Source organism: Lacerta agilis, chromosome 13, assembly GCF_009819535.1.
Source record: "Lacerta agilis isolate rLacAgi1 chromosome 13, rLacAgi1.pri, whole genome shotgun sequence".
NCBI lineage: Eukaryota > Metazoa > Chordata > Lepidosauria > Squamata > Lacertidae > Lacerta > Lacerta agilis.
In genome coordinates this window covers 2655929-2675109 of record NC_046324.1, presented here as the reverse complement: position 1 = coordinate 2675109, position 19181 = coordinate 2655929, and the positions used below count along the sequence as shown (strand labels likewise).

Sequence of the window (19181 nt, the reverse complement as noted above, 5' to 3'; positions counted from 1 at the left end):
TAAAATTGATCTATGAAAAATGCTAGTCCTTGGACTTTTAGTTTCACATTTTTCAAAAAGCAACAACCCATAATTTATTTTGACTACAAAAAGAAATTTAATTTTAAATGCATTATTCAGAATTAATTTAAAGTTTAACATGCTCTTTAAGATAATTTTATTATTACTCTTTTTGTCTTACTGAGTTCAAGGGATAATCAGGTTTATGCAGAAGTAAACGGGAAAAAATGGGTACAATAAAAGAAGATGGTAGGACTTCCTTGAATAAGATTTCAAAGATAATTTTAATATGCACTAGAGCACATTTTTCCTAAGCATTTTGATATACGTTTCATTGTAATATGTAGGAAACTAAAAACCTATCAAGACAAAAAATCTAGACAGATTAACCTGCTTTGCCTTTCAAGTTGCTCAGTGAAATGTCTTCTCCCACATTCCCACATGGAGACGAAGGCAGATGGCCTTCAGTGTCCACATTGCTAGTGTCTCTTCTACCTCCTTGTCAGTTCTCTCTTGAGTTGACTTGAATAGAGTAAGGCTGCCAGAGAGCTAGATGAATAAATGGCCTCCTTAGGTGCTCACTAAGAGAACAAGTGATCCAGTTTTTCACTTATTTGCTCTGAGAACTGTCAGGATGATCTCACAATTTCTGTCACAGTTTCTTTACTTTAAGTTTCCTTCTCACCAATTCCTTCTAGAGACAGAGCAAACGGGGACATGTCTTTAATAATCAATATGCCAAGCCCCAGTAGAAGCTACCCTTAAAATTGGAGAGGAAGCACAAACCACCCCATCATGCTTCTTTAGCCCCATCCTAACCACAAACCAATTACCGGTAACTAGAGAGAGTCTCTCAAAAACTGTCTAAAACTACGTTAAGGACAATGATGTGGACAACATAAAAAAAAAACCCTCTGGGACACAATGAAAGCTGTCACCAGAGGAGCATGCACAGAAGAGAAAGCACCCCTTAAAAAAAAAACCTCTTCAAAAATTAGCAAAATAGAACAAGATATCTTGGCCCTCTCAATATGCTGCAAACAAACAGGAGCCAAAAACTCATTACTGACTCACTAGAATTCAGTAGAGCAATGATCAACATCCTATACTAAAAACATTTTTGCAAAATGGAGGGAAGAACTCCAGACTATTAGCAAATGTGCAAGAAAAAAATCACTAATAACAAGAATACACTACATCACCCAAAAAAGATGGCAGCATAACATTCTCCCAAGAAATGACCTCAGAATTTTACTCCAATCTATATACCTCCCACAACCTGTGTGAGCAGGAAATTAGAAATTTCCTAGCAAGACTGACTATACTAACTTTAATTGCAGAGGAACAAGAATTCATGGACAGTGCTATCACCCCGGAGGAAATAGAGACGGTCCTCAAAAACCTAACACCACACAAAGCTCCAGGCCCGGATGGCTTTACAGCAAAATTTTACAAGAAATTCAAATAAATCCTGATGCCTTACATCAGTGTTCCTCAACCTTGGGCCCCCAGATGTTTTTGGCCTACAACTCCCATCATCCATGACCACTGGTCCTGCTAGCTATGGATGATGTGAGTTGTAGGCCAAGGTTGAGGAACACTGCCTTACATGATCTGCCTGTTTAATGACATCATAAAAGGGGCCCCCATCCGTAAAACCTGGACCTCCTCCAAAATAGTCTCTATCCCAAAACCACTGAAACATGAGAGCCAGTGTGGTGTAGCGGTTAAGAGTGGTAGGCTCGTAATCTGGGGAACCGGGTTTGTGTCTCCGCTCCTCCACATGTAGCTGCTGAGTGACCTTAGGCTAGTCACACTTCTTTGAAGTCTCTCAGCCCCACTCACCTCACAGAGTGTTTGTTGTGGGGGAGGAAGGGAAAGTAGAATGTTAGCCGCTTTGAGACTCCTTTGGGTAGTGAAAAGCGGGATATCAAATCCAAACTCCTCTTCTTCTTCTTCTTCTTCTTCTTCTTCAAAAGAAGAATCATACCATCCAATCTCATTGATAAATCAAGACTACAAGATGTTCACATCAATCTTGGCTAACTGCCTAAAAAGAATCCTACACAAATTAATAGCCCCAGACCAGGCTGGGTTTGTCCCTGGTCACAAAATAATGGACCCCATTAGGAAACTACTGAATCTGATTGAACACAGTAAAACAACCAAACCCCCACTGACCATCATGTCCCTGCACATCCTCAAAGCCTTTGATTGTTTGGAATGGAAACCCCAAATACCTGCATCTCCTCTCCTCAGAAGGCGAATGGGGAATTCCCAGCATAGAACTGTACTGCATCGCCAGCCAAGTGCACCACATAATCCTTTACATGCTAGAAGACAAGACGGAACAATTGGTACACTTGGAGATAGACACAACTGAAAACATCCCCATCACAGCGCACCCATTCCTCTAAAACAAATGAAATAAACCCTACCTAGTGGACTAAACTGTGGTCCAAACCTCCCTTTAAATCCATCTCAGCCAAAAGAAGGGAACTCGCCTTGAAACTTCTCTATAGACGATGCCTAACACCACAGAATTTGCCACTGATACACCCAAGAACATCACCAAAATGTTGGAGAGGTTGCACCTCTGCAGGCACATACCTTCACATGTGGTGGGATTGCCCCAAAATCCAAACCTTTTGGATAGCAGTCCTACAAGAAATATGCAAAATAACTAGACAGGTATTAGAAGCCACCCCAGAACTAGCCCTATTGAATATTTTCCAATACAATAACACACACTCATACTGCAAAGAACTCATAAGCCACCTACTCTCAGCAGCCAGGAGCATCATATCTAGACAATGGAGGGACCTGTCAAGAGTGAACACGAACCAGTGGTACGAAACTGTATGGGAAACAGCCTTACTAGAAAAACTAACCATCAAATTGAATCTAGCATGGGACAAACAAAAGTGGATGCCTCCATCCCGGTGTGACTCCTTTTTATTACACAGCCGAACAAAACAACAACAGGAACTCACACACAGCATATAAATTGATATGGCTAACTTGACCTAACAACCCCCCCCCCCATGCAAACAAAACTCCCTACAGTCAACTGAAGGCAAGCAACCAGCCCCCCCCCCCCTCACTGCCAAGGAAAACTAATAAATGAATAGAAAGAGAACCACACAATACTGACACTGACAATACAGTAAGAATGAAAGTTTACGACCCCTCTTCTCTCTCCCTCTGCTCTTCTCTCCCCACCTTATACTGTATACAGCATTGAAGTCTCACGTTGATTTGTAGAAAAGACTTTATGATCTGAAAATAGAGACAATGTACTAGCTTTTGTAACCCAAGAAAATATTTAATAAAAACTAATAATTGTAATGATAATGATAAGTTTTGTGTGTGTGTGTGTGTGTGTGTGTGTCTGTTGTATAGACCGGAGTGGGTGGGTAGAGAAGCAGGTAGCTCTTACTTTACAGCTTGAGTAAAATAAATTCCAATATCTTAATGGAAAAAGATTGTGTTTGCATTTCCTCAGCTGTGACTATTAGTTCCATTAGCTACCTACACACTAGCCCCTATTCCAATGAGTCACTGTCACATACTGGTGCGATTGCTGCTTTTCTCAGCAACTGGATGGTGCAGACAGCTGACGGTAGTTGTTGAACACACATCAAATCACTTAAGTTGAGAACAACTAGATCATTGTGCACAGGAAACAGGACTTCCTACCTCTTCAGAAAGAACTCTGTGCACAGAATTTATTATGTGATTAACTTGATATGTGCACAGTCTGCACTCTTCTTATAAGGTGTTCCATTTATTTTAGGTAATTACTGATGTGTTATGCTTACTTAAAGTTTTCTGTTCTATTTAATATGATTCATGTAAGTTCAGAGTTATACATGTGGGATTCTGGAAGATGTATAGTTGGCCACTGTGGTCCTGTTGGCAATTCTGACCCGTTGTGTGATGACACAGGATACAGCCTTTTCTGTTGTGGTGTCCAGTTGTGGAACTCCCTACTGCTGGAAGTGCAGTCGTTTCCCTTGTTGACAGTTTAAGATCAAGTGGAGACATCTTCGTTTCTCTTTGGAGCTTTTCGGGGAAGGTGAGCTAAAAAGCTGTCTGGTCTACTGCAGTGGTAATTTTGTGATAATTTCAGTTTTATAGTATTAATTTTTTTGCTGTTACATGATATATTTTATTGGAGTTTCGTATACTGCTCTGGAATACTTTGGGGAGGAGGAGAGTCTAAGAGTGTAGCACCACCCCAGAATGCTGGACTACAAGAACCATTGGTCTGATCCAGAAGAGCCGCTCTTATGTTCCTACTAATTTGCTCTAAGAGTGGAAATTGCTATAGATGTTATTTCTGTGCATAGTGGCAATATGACCACCAGTTTTATTTGCCTATAAATTCTCTTAATTGAAAAACACATGCTATTTGTTATCAGATTTTGAGCAGTTGTGTATGTGTGTTTGAGAAAGAGAAAGAATTAATTATTTGGTTTAGCCTTCATTGTTTTTTATTTGTATTTTTATAACATTTCTAAATTATGAAGATATTTATAGCATACATATTTTATATTAAGGGAATACCAGTGACCAGTGGCTAGAAAATGTGTTGCCATGGGGATTTCACTGAGAAGGCAATGATATGGCCATTATTGCAAAAAAACCATTTTTGATCCCTCTGATTTGAATAATTATTGCCTAATATCCCAGATCCAGGTGCTCTTGGAGGAAACTGATTTTCTAGATCTGTTTCAATCAGAGTTTAGGCCCAATTTCAGCACAGAAGCTGTTTTGGTTGCCCTGTATAGTGACCTCCGTCAGGAGAGAAACAGGGGAAATGTGTCTTTGCTAATACTCCTCGACTCCTGAGCAGCTTTCAGTACCATTGACCACAGTATCCTTCTGGAGTGACTGTCCAATTTAGGGGTGGCTGGCACTGCTTTGTGATGGTTCCAGTTCCATCGGATGGACGTTCCCAGAGGGTGTTACTTGGGGAATGCTTTCCAGCCCCATGGAGCCTTCAATGTGGAGTTCCTCGGGGCTCAATCCTATCCCCCATGTTGTTTAACATCTACATGACACTGCTTGGTGGGGTTATCTGGAGGTTCAGGGTACGTTGTCAGCAGTATGCTGATGACACTCAGCTCTATTTCTCCTTTACATCTGCAGGTGAGGCAGTTGAAGTGCTGTACCAGTGTCTTGCCTTGGTAATGGACAGGATGAGAGCCAACAAAGTGAAGCTCATTCCAAATAAGACTGAAGCACTGTTAGTAGTCCCTAGACCAGATGGATGGAAGCTTGCCTGCTCTTGATGGGGTTATACTCCCTCTGAAGGAGTGGGTATGTAGCTTGGGGGCATTTCTGGATCCATTGTTGTTGCTTGAGGCTCAGGTGGCCTCAGTGGCATGGAATGCCTTCCATCGCTTTGGCTGGTGGCCCAGCTGTGACCTTATCTGGACAGAGATAACCTAACTTCTGTTGTCTATGCTCTGGTAACCTCTAGGTTAGATTACTGCAACACGTTATATGTAAGACTGCCTCTGAATACAGTTCAGAAACTTCAGCTGGTACAGAATTCACCCAGGTTGCTCGCTGGGCAAGACAGTTTGAGTACCATATTTTCCGGTGTATAAGATTACTGGGCGTATAAGACGACCCCCAACTTTTCCAGTTAAAATATAGAGTTTGAGATATACTCGACCGCAGATTCTCCACCCGGCGTATAAGACGACCCCCGACTTTTGAGAAGATTTTCCTGGATTAAAAAGTAGTTTTATATGCCAGAATATACAGTATATAAGGCCAATCCTGGCCTGACTGCACTGGCAGCTGATTAGTTTCTGGGCCCAATTCAAAGTGTTAGTATTGTCCTATGAAGCCTTACATGGCTCAGGACTGCAATACGTCAAGGGCCACCTCTCCCCACGTGAACCAATCCGGACCCTGCAATCATCACCTGAGGCTGCTCTTTGTGGGCTCTTTCTGTGGTGGCTCCCTGCTTTTATGGAATGTTCTCCCTAGGGAGGCTCACCAGGCACCTTCATTTCATGTCTGGGCACCAGGCAAATACATTCCTCTTCCAGGCCTTTGGCTTATTAAACAATTGATGGCCTTCTAAACTGTATGTGTGAAATTACATTTTTGTTTGTTACTATGATATGTATTTTTCTGTTTTTATTTTGTAAACCTCCCTGTGATCCTCAAATGAAGGGTGTGCTCTTCAGTTGTAAATATGCCTAAAGCCATCTACTGAGTTTATCTTTGAGCATGAGAGTCAGATGCAAGAATTCAGACCAGAAGATTCTTGGTTCACAGTTCATTCTCAAAGCCACTGAGCTACACCATCTGTGGTGTCTGTGTAACTCAAGGCTCTGCATATTTTTAAAGTTGGTTGATGATATTTTATATAGCTACACTTTTAAAGGGCCAGAACTTCATTCCTTGGGCTTAATAACAAAGCAATAGAATACATTGCTGTTAATATGAACCTGGAGGGATGCGGGTGGCTCTGTGGGTCAAACCACAGAGCCTAGGGCTTGTCGATCAGAAGGTCGGCGGTTTGAATCCCCGCAACGGGGTGAGCTCCGGTTGCTTGGTCCCAGCTCCTGCCAACCTAGCAGTTTGAAAGCACGTCAAAGTGCAAGTAGATAAATAGGTACCGCTCTGGTGGGAAGGTAAACGGCATTTCCGTGCGCTGCTCTGGTTCGCCAGAAGCGGCTTAGTCAGGCTGGCCACGTGACCCAGAAGCTGTACGCCGGCTCCTTCGGCCAATAAAGCAAGATGAGCGCCACAACCCCAGAGTCGTCTGCGACTGGACCTAATGGTCAGGGGTCCCTTTACCTTTATCTAATATGAACCTGACTACATAATTTGTCAATGAGGAGCCCTACAATGCTTGGTTGTTGCTTTTTTTTTATTAAAGAAAACCTTTCCCCTAAATGAGTCTACAGTTTCACTCTAAATACTAGAGTGCGACAATGGCTAGTTTTATCTTGAAAGTAGTTGGTTTCACTTCCCATGGACATCACTGGGTGGTTGGGCCATTCCTTGGTAGAGAAGCAAAGCGTAGTATCTTTCATGTACTGACATGACATGTTATATTGCTCCTAAACTTGATTGTGATGCAACAAGGGGAGTGCAACAATGAAACAAGGAGTGCTACCATGAGATAAATATCATTGTATACAGCATTGGGCCCTCAAGCTTATCATCTCAATTACAAAGCCACCTCACACTTTTAATATGAGAAGCAGCAATCTGGGAATTGCCCTGGGAATAGTATTTACCATTCTCCTGATGATTGCTATCATTGTTATACTCAGAAGAGATTCCCTAACATGGCTGTATAGAAGTCTGGTGAATCTGCCCTCTCTGACAAAACAGACATCGCCAGTTGCTTCTGAGGAAAACTCTAGAGAGGCAGAAAGGCCTTGCGATGAAAGAATTAGTAGCTCTGCATTGGAAGTGAAAAATGATAGCGGTCATCACACTTCAGCAGAGGTGGAAGGAAACTTGGAATCTGATGCAAGCAAAATATCCAGGCATGGATTGATAAGCAAAATAATAATATTGTGAGCCTATGGACAAGGCCTGTAGTAGTAGTAGTAGTAGTAGTAGTAGTTATGCCTGTTTTGATATTTCAGTAATCCCTACAAGAATTTTCTAAGGTTGTATGTGGAACTATAACTGTGGAACTCTTTCTGAATTGATTTACAGTGGTACCTCAGGATACATATGCTTCAGGTTATATACACTTCAGGTTACAGACTCCGCTAACCCAGAAATAATGCTTCAGGTTAAGAACTTTGCTTCAGGATAAGAACAGAAATCGCTCTGGCTGCGCAGTGGCCGCGGGAGGCCCCGTTAGCTAAAGTGGTGCTTCAGGTTAAGAACAGTTTCAGGTTAGGAACGGACCCCCGGAACGAATTAAGTACGAAACCAGAGGTACCACTGTATGTCTATGCTGCTGAAGTACAGGTCTAGAGTAATCTTTCTTTGCACTGCTGTCTTTAACTGAGACCCGTAAATAGTGTGTGTATTTTTCAAAGCAGCTCACTCAAGATAATATGTGCATTTTTCTGATGTGTTGACTATATCCATTGTATCATGAGTTGTAGTTTTTTGTGTATGTCACTTTGAAAGGATGCAGCTCTAAAAAGCAGTTTAGAAGTACTTTAGATAAGTAAATTGATAAGTAGTATTATCCCAGAATTGCAGTGGTGGGTCTGAGACAGAGTAGATTTCCAAAGGCCACTTAGTGCAGGCATAGGCAAACTCAGCCCTCCAGATGTTTTGAGACTACAATTCCCATCATCCCTGACTACTGGTCCTGTTAGCTAGGGATGATAGGAGTTGTAGTCCCGAAACAGCTGGAGGGCCGAGCTGGCCTGTGCCTGACTTAGTGTGTTTCCTGACTGGGGCTCAGGAGCCCAGTTATGTCACCACTTGCCTGCAGAACTGGCAGCCCATCACCCTTTCTCAAACACCCTCCCTTATAACAACAACAACAACTACTACTACTACTACTACTACTACTACTACTTTATTATTTATACCCCACCCATCTGGCTGGGTTTCCCCAGCCACTCTGAGCAGCTTGCAGCATATCTAAAAACAAGTTTTCATCAAGCGTTAAAAACCTCCTGATACAGGGCTGCCTTAAGATGTCTCCTAAAAGTTGTGTAATTTTTTATCTCCTTGACATCTAAAGGGACAGCATTCCACAGGGAGGGCACCACTACTGAGAAGGCCCTCTGCCCTTATGGAGTGTTCCCTCAGGCTCCACTCCTGTCCCTTCTCCTTGGTCTCTGAACTCCCCCCCCCCCGCCCCAAAGAGAGGTCCCTCCTCACACTGCCCCACAGGGGCCTGGGAAGCATCCCTGGCTAGCCCCAGAGGCACCATTCACCTGGGGAGCTTGTAGTCAGGGCTGTTGCAACATACAGCTGTGTAAGCTGTTGGGAGGCAGAGACACAAGATGGCATCAGAGGAAGGGAGGGAAGGAAAGAGGGACAGAGGCCAGCGTTGCATGTGGCACCCGACTATCATTCAAGGTACCCCTGGGTGCCACAGCACACAGGTGGAAAACCACTGGTTTACATCACTGAACTGCATGATTCAATAGAAGAAACCTCTCAAATGCCTGCTGTGATTTGTTTGCAAAACATTTTGAGAATGAAATCACTAATACCTTCTCTAACTGATGCTGAAGTTGTCCATCTGGTCCAGATTTGCAGGTGTGGCCTGTGGGTTCAGGCCATGATTCTTTAAAAAAAAAAAAAAGCCCATTATTACCATTTCCAAAATCACATTCACATTGAAATATACATTTCCACCATTAATGTCTTTCTTTATAAAAAAAACATTCAACGACGTCCTTTCTTCCTCTTCCCTGGTTCCTTTGATTTTCCCAAGAATCTTGCAACCTTTCCTCAACAATGATAGTCTGGCAATAGTAATCATTTGTCTGGTAACAACCCAGTTAGACTACGGTAATGTGGGGTTGCCCTTGAAGATTGCTCAGAAGCTGCTGTTAGTTCAATATACAGCACCCCATATTTTAACTGGGGTGGCTAGTAGTGAATGTATTTCACTAGTTTTAAAAGAACTGTACTGGTTGCTGATCTGTTTTCAAGCTCAACTCAGGATGCTTGTTTTGCTCTTCCCACTTTGGGATGCAAATACTGCTACCTTAAGGACTGGCTTTTTCTGTATCAATGGGAGTTAAGATATTTTACTGAGATACTTCTCAGAATACCACCACCACCACCAGAAACTGGCAACTAGAGGTCTTTTTTTATCAGCAACAATGACATAATTCCCTCTGCAAGGAAATTCATTTAGTTCCTGTAAAGATGTCCTTTGGGTGCCAGGTTAGGATATTTTTATCTTCTCAGACATTGTAAATGAAATGATTTTTTTTAGATCTGTTGGGGAAAGAAACTTTCTTTTAAAAGCTATAATTGAGTAATGCATTCTGATGCTTGAATTGATTATGAAATTGTGGTGAACTTTACATTTTTAATTCTATTTCTTGTAGTAGTTTATGTAATCATATTTTATTGGAATTATTTATTGTGAGCGACTCTGAAATGTATATATGAGATGTGGATATACAAAGAAACAAATCTATTTTACCAGTAATTGTACAAATTGTGCAATGTCAGCATTTTAGAAATGTAAAATAAATCCAGATATGAGAATGCTTGTTATTGTGTAATACCGGTAGTAAATGCCTTTAAAAGATGTTGTATACTAAAGTGTGTGCATTCTACACAGTTATAGAATTGCTATGGCAATGTGGAATCTGGCAAACATTTTAGCAACCTGATAGTATCAGTCTTCATTTAATTTATTTAAAGTAGATCTCTGGGCCTTGTAGCAATAGAAAAGTTTGGGAACACTTAGAAGATGGTTGGCGATACCTCAGTCACTATGCAACAACAAAAAAGTCCCAGTTTTGTGGGGAAAGCATGATTGGAAAGAGGATAATAATACAGACGCTACAGGTTGCGTGTTTTCGGGTTGCGCACCGCGCCAAACCCAGAAGTACCGGAACGGGTTACTTTTGGGTTTCAGCACATGCGTAGAAGCGCTAGATCGTGCTTTGCGCATGTGCAGAAGTGCCGAATTGCGACTTGCGTGTGCGCAAACGCATCACTGCGGGTTGCAAATGTGCCTCCCACACGGATCACGTTTGCAACCCAAGCGTCCACTGTATTTACAGAACTTGGCTTTTTTCGGTGCAGAGCACACAGAGCTAAAAATAAACCCTTGAGTGCTTTTTGCCTCAAAGTCCCTGGTTTAAATCAGTAGGGCTACTCCTGTGCATGCTTAACAATTTTATGAGAATTTATTTTTGCAGTTTATTTTCACCAATCAATAACAATCTTGTGGGGTGGAAGATGTGAGAATGTGTGCATGATGAGCTTGGGTATGATAACATTGGCTAGAAATGGAACAGTGACAGCAACTGCAGCAAGAATGCTTGAAAATGTATGATGATTGTCAGCGTTCCAAACTTAGAAAGTTGACGTGGCACCTTTTGACAACCTTTTCTATATAATTACTTTATTTTTTCTCTTTCTAGATGGATGTCTTGTAGCCTGTTGCCAAATCCTCCCACTGCTGAACATCCAGCAGTACTTCTACATGATCCCATGACTCTTGATATGGATGCGGTCCTGTCAGACTTTGTTCGGTCCACAGGGGCAGAACCGGGTTTGGCAAGAGACTTGCTAGAAGGTAAGCTCAAGACTAGTGGACCTCAGGAAATGATTCTTCGTCATTGCCATCATTTATTGGTGACTTTAATAAATAATAATTCATAAATATTAGCTTTCCTTACAAAAGTGACCCATTGCAACTTACAAGCACAGTATAGACACTTAGAATCGATTGCAGCAGACACAACCAAATGAATAGGTTTTCTTCTCTCCATTCTGTGGAAAGATTCTTATTTTATACACTCCTGATCCCATGATGTAGGACTTTCCTTCATCAGGCCAAGATGGAAGTTGGACTTTTATGAAGGATAGCTTTTTTGGTTTTGATTCTGTTATCTCAGAGATCTCAGGAAGTTTCTTGGCTTGCTTTTTTCACCTTCTTTGAGAACAATGTGGAATGCTATGGAATGTGAATAGGTTCCTTGATCTAAAAAAGATCTGTACAAGTTTTGGCATTGATGGGTTTTGCTGCTCTGCAGTGGTGGAATGGCTGTTCCCATTCATTGTGTTGGGACTTGTACAGAGGAACTTTTAAAGTAAGCTCTGTCCTCGTCTAGTGAGAAGTGGTGGTAGTGTGTAGTCAACACTGGATCCCCACAGAGAACATCTTAGTTTTGACTCAATATTGGCAGTCCACTTCTGAAAAAGTATAGACTGCTTCAGAAACTATCCATAGCAATTTAGGCAACCAGTACATGTTTGTGGCAAAGTGGGCTGTCACCCATTAAAATATATGTTACAATAAATCTGATAGTCTTTATAGAGGCCCAAGACTCTCTGTTGTGTTAGTACAGTGGGCTATTTTGGCTACCCTTCTGGAATATTTGCGGTGCACATGTTTAATGTAACTATTGCTTTTATCACAGACTCTGGTAGATAATTATTTCAGTATAAAACCTGATTATTTTAGCAAATGTGATTAAAACTGGTAATTTTGAAAACTTCATCTGAACTTTGCTGTGTTTTAGGAATTGAATGTGACCCTTTAATGACCTCAAGTTTAATCATTCAGTCTTCAGTCCGGTACCTCCTAGCCTAAGAGTAAGCCCCATTGAACTCAGTGGGAGGCCACTTTATGGTCACCTACAGAATGTGATGGGAGGTTGAAATAAAAATGAAATGAAATGCAAACTGAATATTGCCATTTCTGATGTCAGATTTGTGTCCTAAATTCAAATTCCCAGTGGGGGGAACATTTCAATCTCCCGGGACAGACTTAATGACCTAGGAGTAACTATCATTGGCATACCAGTGTGTCTGAGTTATTTGTTTTGTATATTACTACTGTTAGTTATGTACAGGTGACTCCCCACTTATGCAGGGGTTACGTTCTGGGCCCCTCCATGTACATCAGTGAAATGCACGTACTGGTAAGTGGGGAGTACCCTGGATATTCCTAGAGGCTTGTGAGGAGACCCTCCCTAGAGGCAATAGAGGATGCAGCGTGTCAGGGCTGGAGTCAGACATAGGTCAGCAAGCAACGAGCAGACTTTGTCAGAGAAGTTAACTCTTTATTCAAATAAATGGCATACAACTCAGCAACAGTTCCCAGTAACTCTTGCCCCTGTAGAGCAGTTTCTAGGACTGATGGTCCCTACTTTCAACCCCCTCTAAGGCTCTTCCTCTGCTGGATGTTTCCGAAGCAGTCTTAGAATAATAGAATCCTAGAGTTGGAAGAGACCACAAGGGCCATCCAGTCCAACCCCTTGCCAAGCAGGAAACACCATCCAAGCATTCCTGACAGATGGCTGTCAAGCCTCCGCTTAAAGACCTCCAAAGAAGGAGACTCCACCACACTCCTTGGCAGCAAATTCCACTGTCGAACAGCTCTTACTGTCAGGAAGTTCTTCCTAATGTTTAGGTGGAATCTTCTTTCTTGTAGTTTGAATCCATTGCTCCGTGTCCGCTTCTCTGGAGCAGCAGAAAAAAACCTTTCTCCCTCCTCTATATGACATCCTTTTATATATTTGAACATGGCTATCATATCACCCCTTAACCTTCTCTTCCCCAGGCTAAACATACCCAGCTCCCTAAGCCGTTCCTCATAAGGCATCGTTTCCAGGCCTTTGACCATTTTGGTTGCCCTCCTCTGGACACGTTCCAGCTTGTCAGTATCCTTCTTGAACTGTGGTGCCCAGAACTGGACACAGTATTCCAGGTGAGGTCTGACCAGAGCGGAATACAGTGGTACTATTACTTCCCTTGATCTAGAAGCTATACTCCTATTGATGCAGCCCAGAATTGCATTGGCTTTTTTAGCTGCTGCATCACACTGTTGTCTCATATCAAGTTTATGGTCTACCAAGACTCCTAGATCCTTTTCACATGTACTGCTCTCAAGCCAGGTGTCACCCATCCTGTAGTTGTGCCTTCATTATTATTTTTTGCCCAAGTGTAGTACTTTACATTTCTCCCTGTTAAAATTCATCTTGTTTGCTTTGGCCCAGTTCTCTAATCTGTTAAGATCATTTTGAAGTGTGATCCTGTCCTCTGGGGTATTAGCCATCCCTCCCAATTTGGTGTCATCTGCAAACTTGATCAGGATGCCCTCAAGCCCATCATCCAAGTCTTTGATGAAGATGTTGGATAAGACTGGGCCCAAGACAGAACTCTGTGGCACCCCGCTAGTCACTTCTCTCCAGGATGAAGAGGAGCCGTTAATGAGCACCCTTTGGGTTCGGTCAGTCAGCCAGTTACTGTGCCTGGGCATCTCTAATCTCTGCTCTGCTCATCACTCTGTGTGACCTTGGAGACAAGGGAGGAGAGGAGCTTGTCACAGTCAGAGAGGCAGACTCCCTGTATTCTTCTGTATCCTCTTGCCCCATCTCCTTTGCTTCAGCCTCTGAGTCAGAACTGCTCCTTGTCACAGGCTCTCCCTGCTCACTAAATTCTGTTGCTCCCTCAGTATCTAACATCTCCTCCCACTCTTCTCCCTCTGACCTCTCCTCGGTGTCCCACCACCAATCCTTGAGCTCTGAGCCTTCCTCCTCTGTGGTTTCCCTTGGCGGTTCTCCAGCTGGTTCCTCCCACTAATCCTCATCAACCAGCCAGTCCCTGACACAGAGGGCTTTGTGGTGACACAGAGGGCTTTGTGGAGGCTGCTCAGCCTCCCCACATAGCGCAGCAGCAGCCACCGCTTCCCCGTGTGTCAGCTGAGCAGCCAAACAATGCCTCATTGCCCCTCCAGCTCGCATGGAGACCCTTCCCAGATCCCAAAAAGGACATCCTCTTCAGGCTCTGGGGAAGGTCTCATAAGCCAGGAGGGCTCTCCCTGGTGCTCCCCACTTCTGGGTTCCACTTCCAAGTTCCTGGCACTGCAAGAGTGTGTGGTTGCAAGCAAGTAGATTATGCACAAATGGAGAATTGCCTGCAATCAGCACTCTTGGTATTTATCTGCATTTTATTTGCCCCCGATTTAAGAGTTTACAAATCCTCTCCTCAGCATTTGTATATTGACCTGTAACTCGTATATCCTCGGCAGAGTTATTGTGGTATTGGCACTTTGAGTCTGGTTTTAATTTCTTGGGTTTTGTGAGGAATGTCGCATTCTAACAAATTTAGTAAAGAAATCACTGTGATACTGCAGCATTTTTTTAAAAAAAACAATTAAAACATTAATTTTAAATGGCAAAAAGAGCACATTTGTCTAAATCAACGAATGATACATTTGTTCTTTTTTGCGCTAAGCCATCTGCATCAGAACTATATCGCCACCTGCTACTTGGAATAATTATCACCCACCTCCAGCTTGATATATTGCTTAACTGAGTTAGGTAGAATTTGCCACAAGGGAGCCTGAATGACCACAGTCTGGTGAACTGACTCAGCATTAGTGATTACCTCAGTAATCCATCTTTGTATGCCCCCAGTGAGCGCACACTTGATAGGAACACACCCTGTTTCCCACCTACAGGAAATGGTACATGTTACCGTCCTTTCCGTGTACAAGACTAGGTTGTTTTTTTAAAAAAAAACAACTAAAAAATAATGTTTAAAAGGGGGAGGGGGTAATCTTGAACACAAGGGCAACCTCCCCCCATTTTCTCAATGTTGAGTCTCCCAAAATAGGAGGTGTCTTACACACGGGGCGTGTTATACACTGAAAAATATGGTAAATCGTGCCCAATATTGGAGTTATTCTGCTAGCTTTTCGGGTGATACAGAAATCTTCTCCTTCTTAAGAAATGAATGTTAAAACTTGGCTAGAATTTGAACATTTTAAAGAAATTTGAAGAATGAGATATTTGCTGATAATCAGAATGTATATATTTCTAACATCTTAATGTGAAAAGTTCCTTTTTGAATCGTCAGGAAACCTGTAGTTGGACATATCTGTCAACATTTCTACCTCCCTCAACCTGCAGAAGTGGTTCATCTGTTTGATTGTTTGCAACCATTGTTTGTAAATTGTATCTTCATTTACAAGCCAGCAACTAATGCTCTTTTCTTATCCCGCATTGTCAACACAATAACCAGTTGCTTTCTGCCAGTTGATATTAATGAGAACTAAAAAGTGTGTCACCTTTACCACAGAGTAATATTTCATGTTCTTTTTCTGGTCAAGATAAATTGAAAATGCAGCCCTCCTTGTTATTTTCATAACCTGCCATCTGAAGAATTTGGGGATAGAATTTCCATTGTATTTGTCTAATTTGGAATCAAAATAAATTTAAATTATTATCTAAAAATATTAAATGATTAATCAAAACATGTATGTAAAAGTGTGCTTCAAAATGATCAGATATGTGCAAACCATTTCTTTTTTATTTTTTGCTTTTTAAGGTGAAAATGTTCATTATAAAACCCAGGGCTCAGGCCATGTTATACACAAATATGTTCTGCAATAACTGTTCTCATTTCTTTATTTTTTAATTTTTTTTAAATTAAGCTAGTTAACATTTTGGGCAAAAGTTTCTGAGTCATTAAAAAAATTGAGCTAGAATAGGTGGTACAGAACATTATACTTCTATTTTTTTCCTCTCATTCCTTTTGACTGTCAACAACCACATATGTTGTATTTGAAACTGCATGTTCATTCCTTTTAAACACCCTGCAAAGTAATTTGGGAATAAATGTGCCATTAAAAAAATAAATCCTGAGCTCATACATACTGATAGTAGGATCCACTTCTGCCATAGCTGAACAGGTTTTACAATATCAAATAATGTTAAATTCTAACCAAACAGAGCCAGATTGAAACAATAAAAGAAAGATGGTTCCTCTTTTCATCATAAAATGCAGAGATGACTTATCATTACACTGCCCGTCAGTGTCACCATTTCATTCTTACAATTCTTACACATAGAATATTCTCTTGCTGGTGCCAAGAAAAGTACAGTACTACCGGTATGCAATCCGTAGCGTACGTGCTTTCCCTGAGGTGTTTCTTTAAAAATAAAAATCTGGAGTGGCTATTAATATCTAATTAAGATAATTCTAGAATGAAATGAAAGTAACATTTAAATAATAGTGACTTGGGGGCGGGGGACCTGATTGCCTGACAACAGCCAGCTTTTTAAACATTGCCATTTAAAATAAATGTCAGCATCTAAGCTGGTGTGAAGGATTGTCTCATTGTCAGCCTGTTTTTGAAGATGGTGTTCTCAAGAGCCTGCCTTGAGGGAGTCTGGTGTTTTCTGACTGTGCTTTGGAAGATGGTTAAGGGCTTTCATCCTTCTGGTGTAAATGATGCCCTAATTCAATAGAGGAAAATGAGAAGCATTATGCTTTGATGAAAACGAATCATCATTGTATGGTTTGAGAGCCAAGGATTACTCATGTGTCCTTTACTCTGACTTCTTTGCATCAGCGTCCTGTTCAACTAAATAACAATGCTACTTGAGCTCTTTCCTTAGGAATAACAAAACTTTTGCTGTGATAAAAAAAACCAAGTGTTGTTATTATTACATGTTAAATAATTATATAAATGCCATTTTCCCCCCTGAAACGAAAAAGTCTCTTAAGGTAGTTGGTTTAGGCTCCAGAGTATGTTTAAATCTATCTATCACTTCTTGCAAAGTTCCATTCTCATTATTAAAGGAATTGATTTTTAAATAACCTTTCGAAAAGTCACACATTTTCTGTTAAGCGGTTTTGTAGTGCCATTCCCTGGCAATATGTACTCTAGAAATGCTTTGCAGAGATATAAATTTGCTTTAGCTGTGTGCAACCTTAAAGGCACTCCTACCTGTGGTTGGCGTCTGATATTTCTACAGGACTGCTGATACACAGCAAAAGCAAACTCTTGAATGTTTCAACAGGAAATGTGGTAGGAAGTGGGGTAACACACTAGAAGATGTATAAAAATGAGCATGAAAAGCCTTAAATGTTTTCTGTCTCCTACCTCCATGATAACAGAATCACAAATATGGGAGTGGATAAGTCATAACCCCCCACTGCCACACAGAGATTGCTAGGAATGAAAAGGTTTAGAAGGGTCCCCCTCCTTCATTATGGTTAGTCTGAGAATTCTTCTTCCTTATTCCAGGAGGAAAAGTGTGATAACTTTTATTCAGCGTTAAGGTGAGTTTTCCACCTTCTAAAATGCTGTCATGGAGACAAAGAGGGTTCCCCCCGCCTTTGCCATCAGATATAAACAGTTTCCTTCAGGGAATTTGTGTCACAGGCTGCTACGCTTGTTTTTAGCTATGTCACAGAAATCCAAAATTAGATTATTTTGCAGCACAGAAGAACATGAACGTGCAAGGCGTTAATGATCATGGCTCATCAGCAGCTGACACAATACTCAACTCATGTTTTTTCATGGGTGATTGTTCAAGCTAGCAACCCTGCCACATGGCGTTAAAAATTATATGTACAAAATATACATCCAGTGAAACCATATTTAGTACAGTTCCCATTGAAGTGAAGCAGTCTTGTACAATGCTGAGAACTGCACAGCCTCTGCAAAATAGCAAATGGCACTTTAATAAAAGGAGCATCCTGTTGGGTGCTGGAATGTTGTTTTCAGTGCCCTCCAAACAGCTTCCATGAAAGCCCACTATTGTTCTTCGAACCAGGTTGTCAAGGTAGATATTAAGATAGCATTTTTTTTTTTAAAGAAATGATCTGCAACAATAAAGAGAATTTAATGAAGTTTTGGTTGCTCTTATTGCACATATTAATAACCACCATTGTTTTTAAACATATCCCCTGCTGCAGTTTCAGTTCTCTTCTTTGTGTTTATTTGCAACTAAGTATGTCCAACAATTGGGATGCGGGTGGCGCTGTGGGTTAAACCACAGAGCCTAGGGCTTGCTGATCAGAATCCCTGCGATGGGGTGAGCTCCTGTTGCTCGGTCACAGCTCCTGCCCACCTAGCAGTTCGAAAGCACATCAAGTGCAAGTAGATAAATAGGTACCACTCCGGCGGGAAGGTAAACGCCGTTTCCGTGCACTGCTCTGGTTCATCAGAAGCAGCTTAGTCATGCTGGCCACATAACCCGGAAGCTGTACGCCGGCTCTCTTGGCCAGTAACGTGAGAAGAGCGCCGCAACCCCAGAGCGCCGCAACCCCAGAGTCGGACACAACTGGACCTAATGGTCAGGGGTCCCTTTACCTTTACATTATGTCCAACGATTAATTTAACTGACAGCTAATTCGCTAGTACTGCACTAAGTATTTATTGTAAATATTACTTACTGTGCCTCTTGTAAATGTTTTCTTCTTAGGGCATTCACTATGTAGCAGTGATTCTTATCAAAATGTGTTCTAGGACTTCTAAGTGAATGATGGGCATGCTTATCAGAAAAAGAACATATTACCCATTGCTACCATTCCCCCCTGTGGTGTACAACTGTAGAAAAGTGTTGAGTCTTTTCTGGGTCACATTATCAGCTTAACCAGAGCAATAGCAAGACCCATCATACTCATCTGGGGCTGTTGCAAATTATGTGTTCACGTTAGAAATTGCCCTAGAATCCTCTTATTAGACACCAGGAAGGGACCTTGACAAGATGATGGAGAAGGGGTTC

The 19181-nt window shown here is 41.6% G+C and overlaps 1 protein-coding gene across 3 annotated transcripts in view; it reads left to right on the top strand.

Moving 5' to 3' along the window:
* The window catches only part of OTUD7A (OTU deubiquitinase 7A), an 81125-nt gene that overhangs the window by 21499 nt on the left and 40445 nt on the right, over positions 1-19181 (top strand). For 2 of the 3 annotated variants that reach the window (XM_033167194.1, XM_033167193.1), the window contains one exon: positions 11073-11227. In XM_033167194.1, the coding sequence (XP_033023085.1) occupies positions 11077-11227 (151 nt within the window). In that variant the 5' untranslated portion in view covers positions 11073-11076. Of the gene's footprint in view, positions 1-5303; positions 5326-11072; positions 11228-19181 lie in introns of those variants that run through there. The other variant, XM_033167195.1, reaches the window with a different exon arrangement.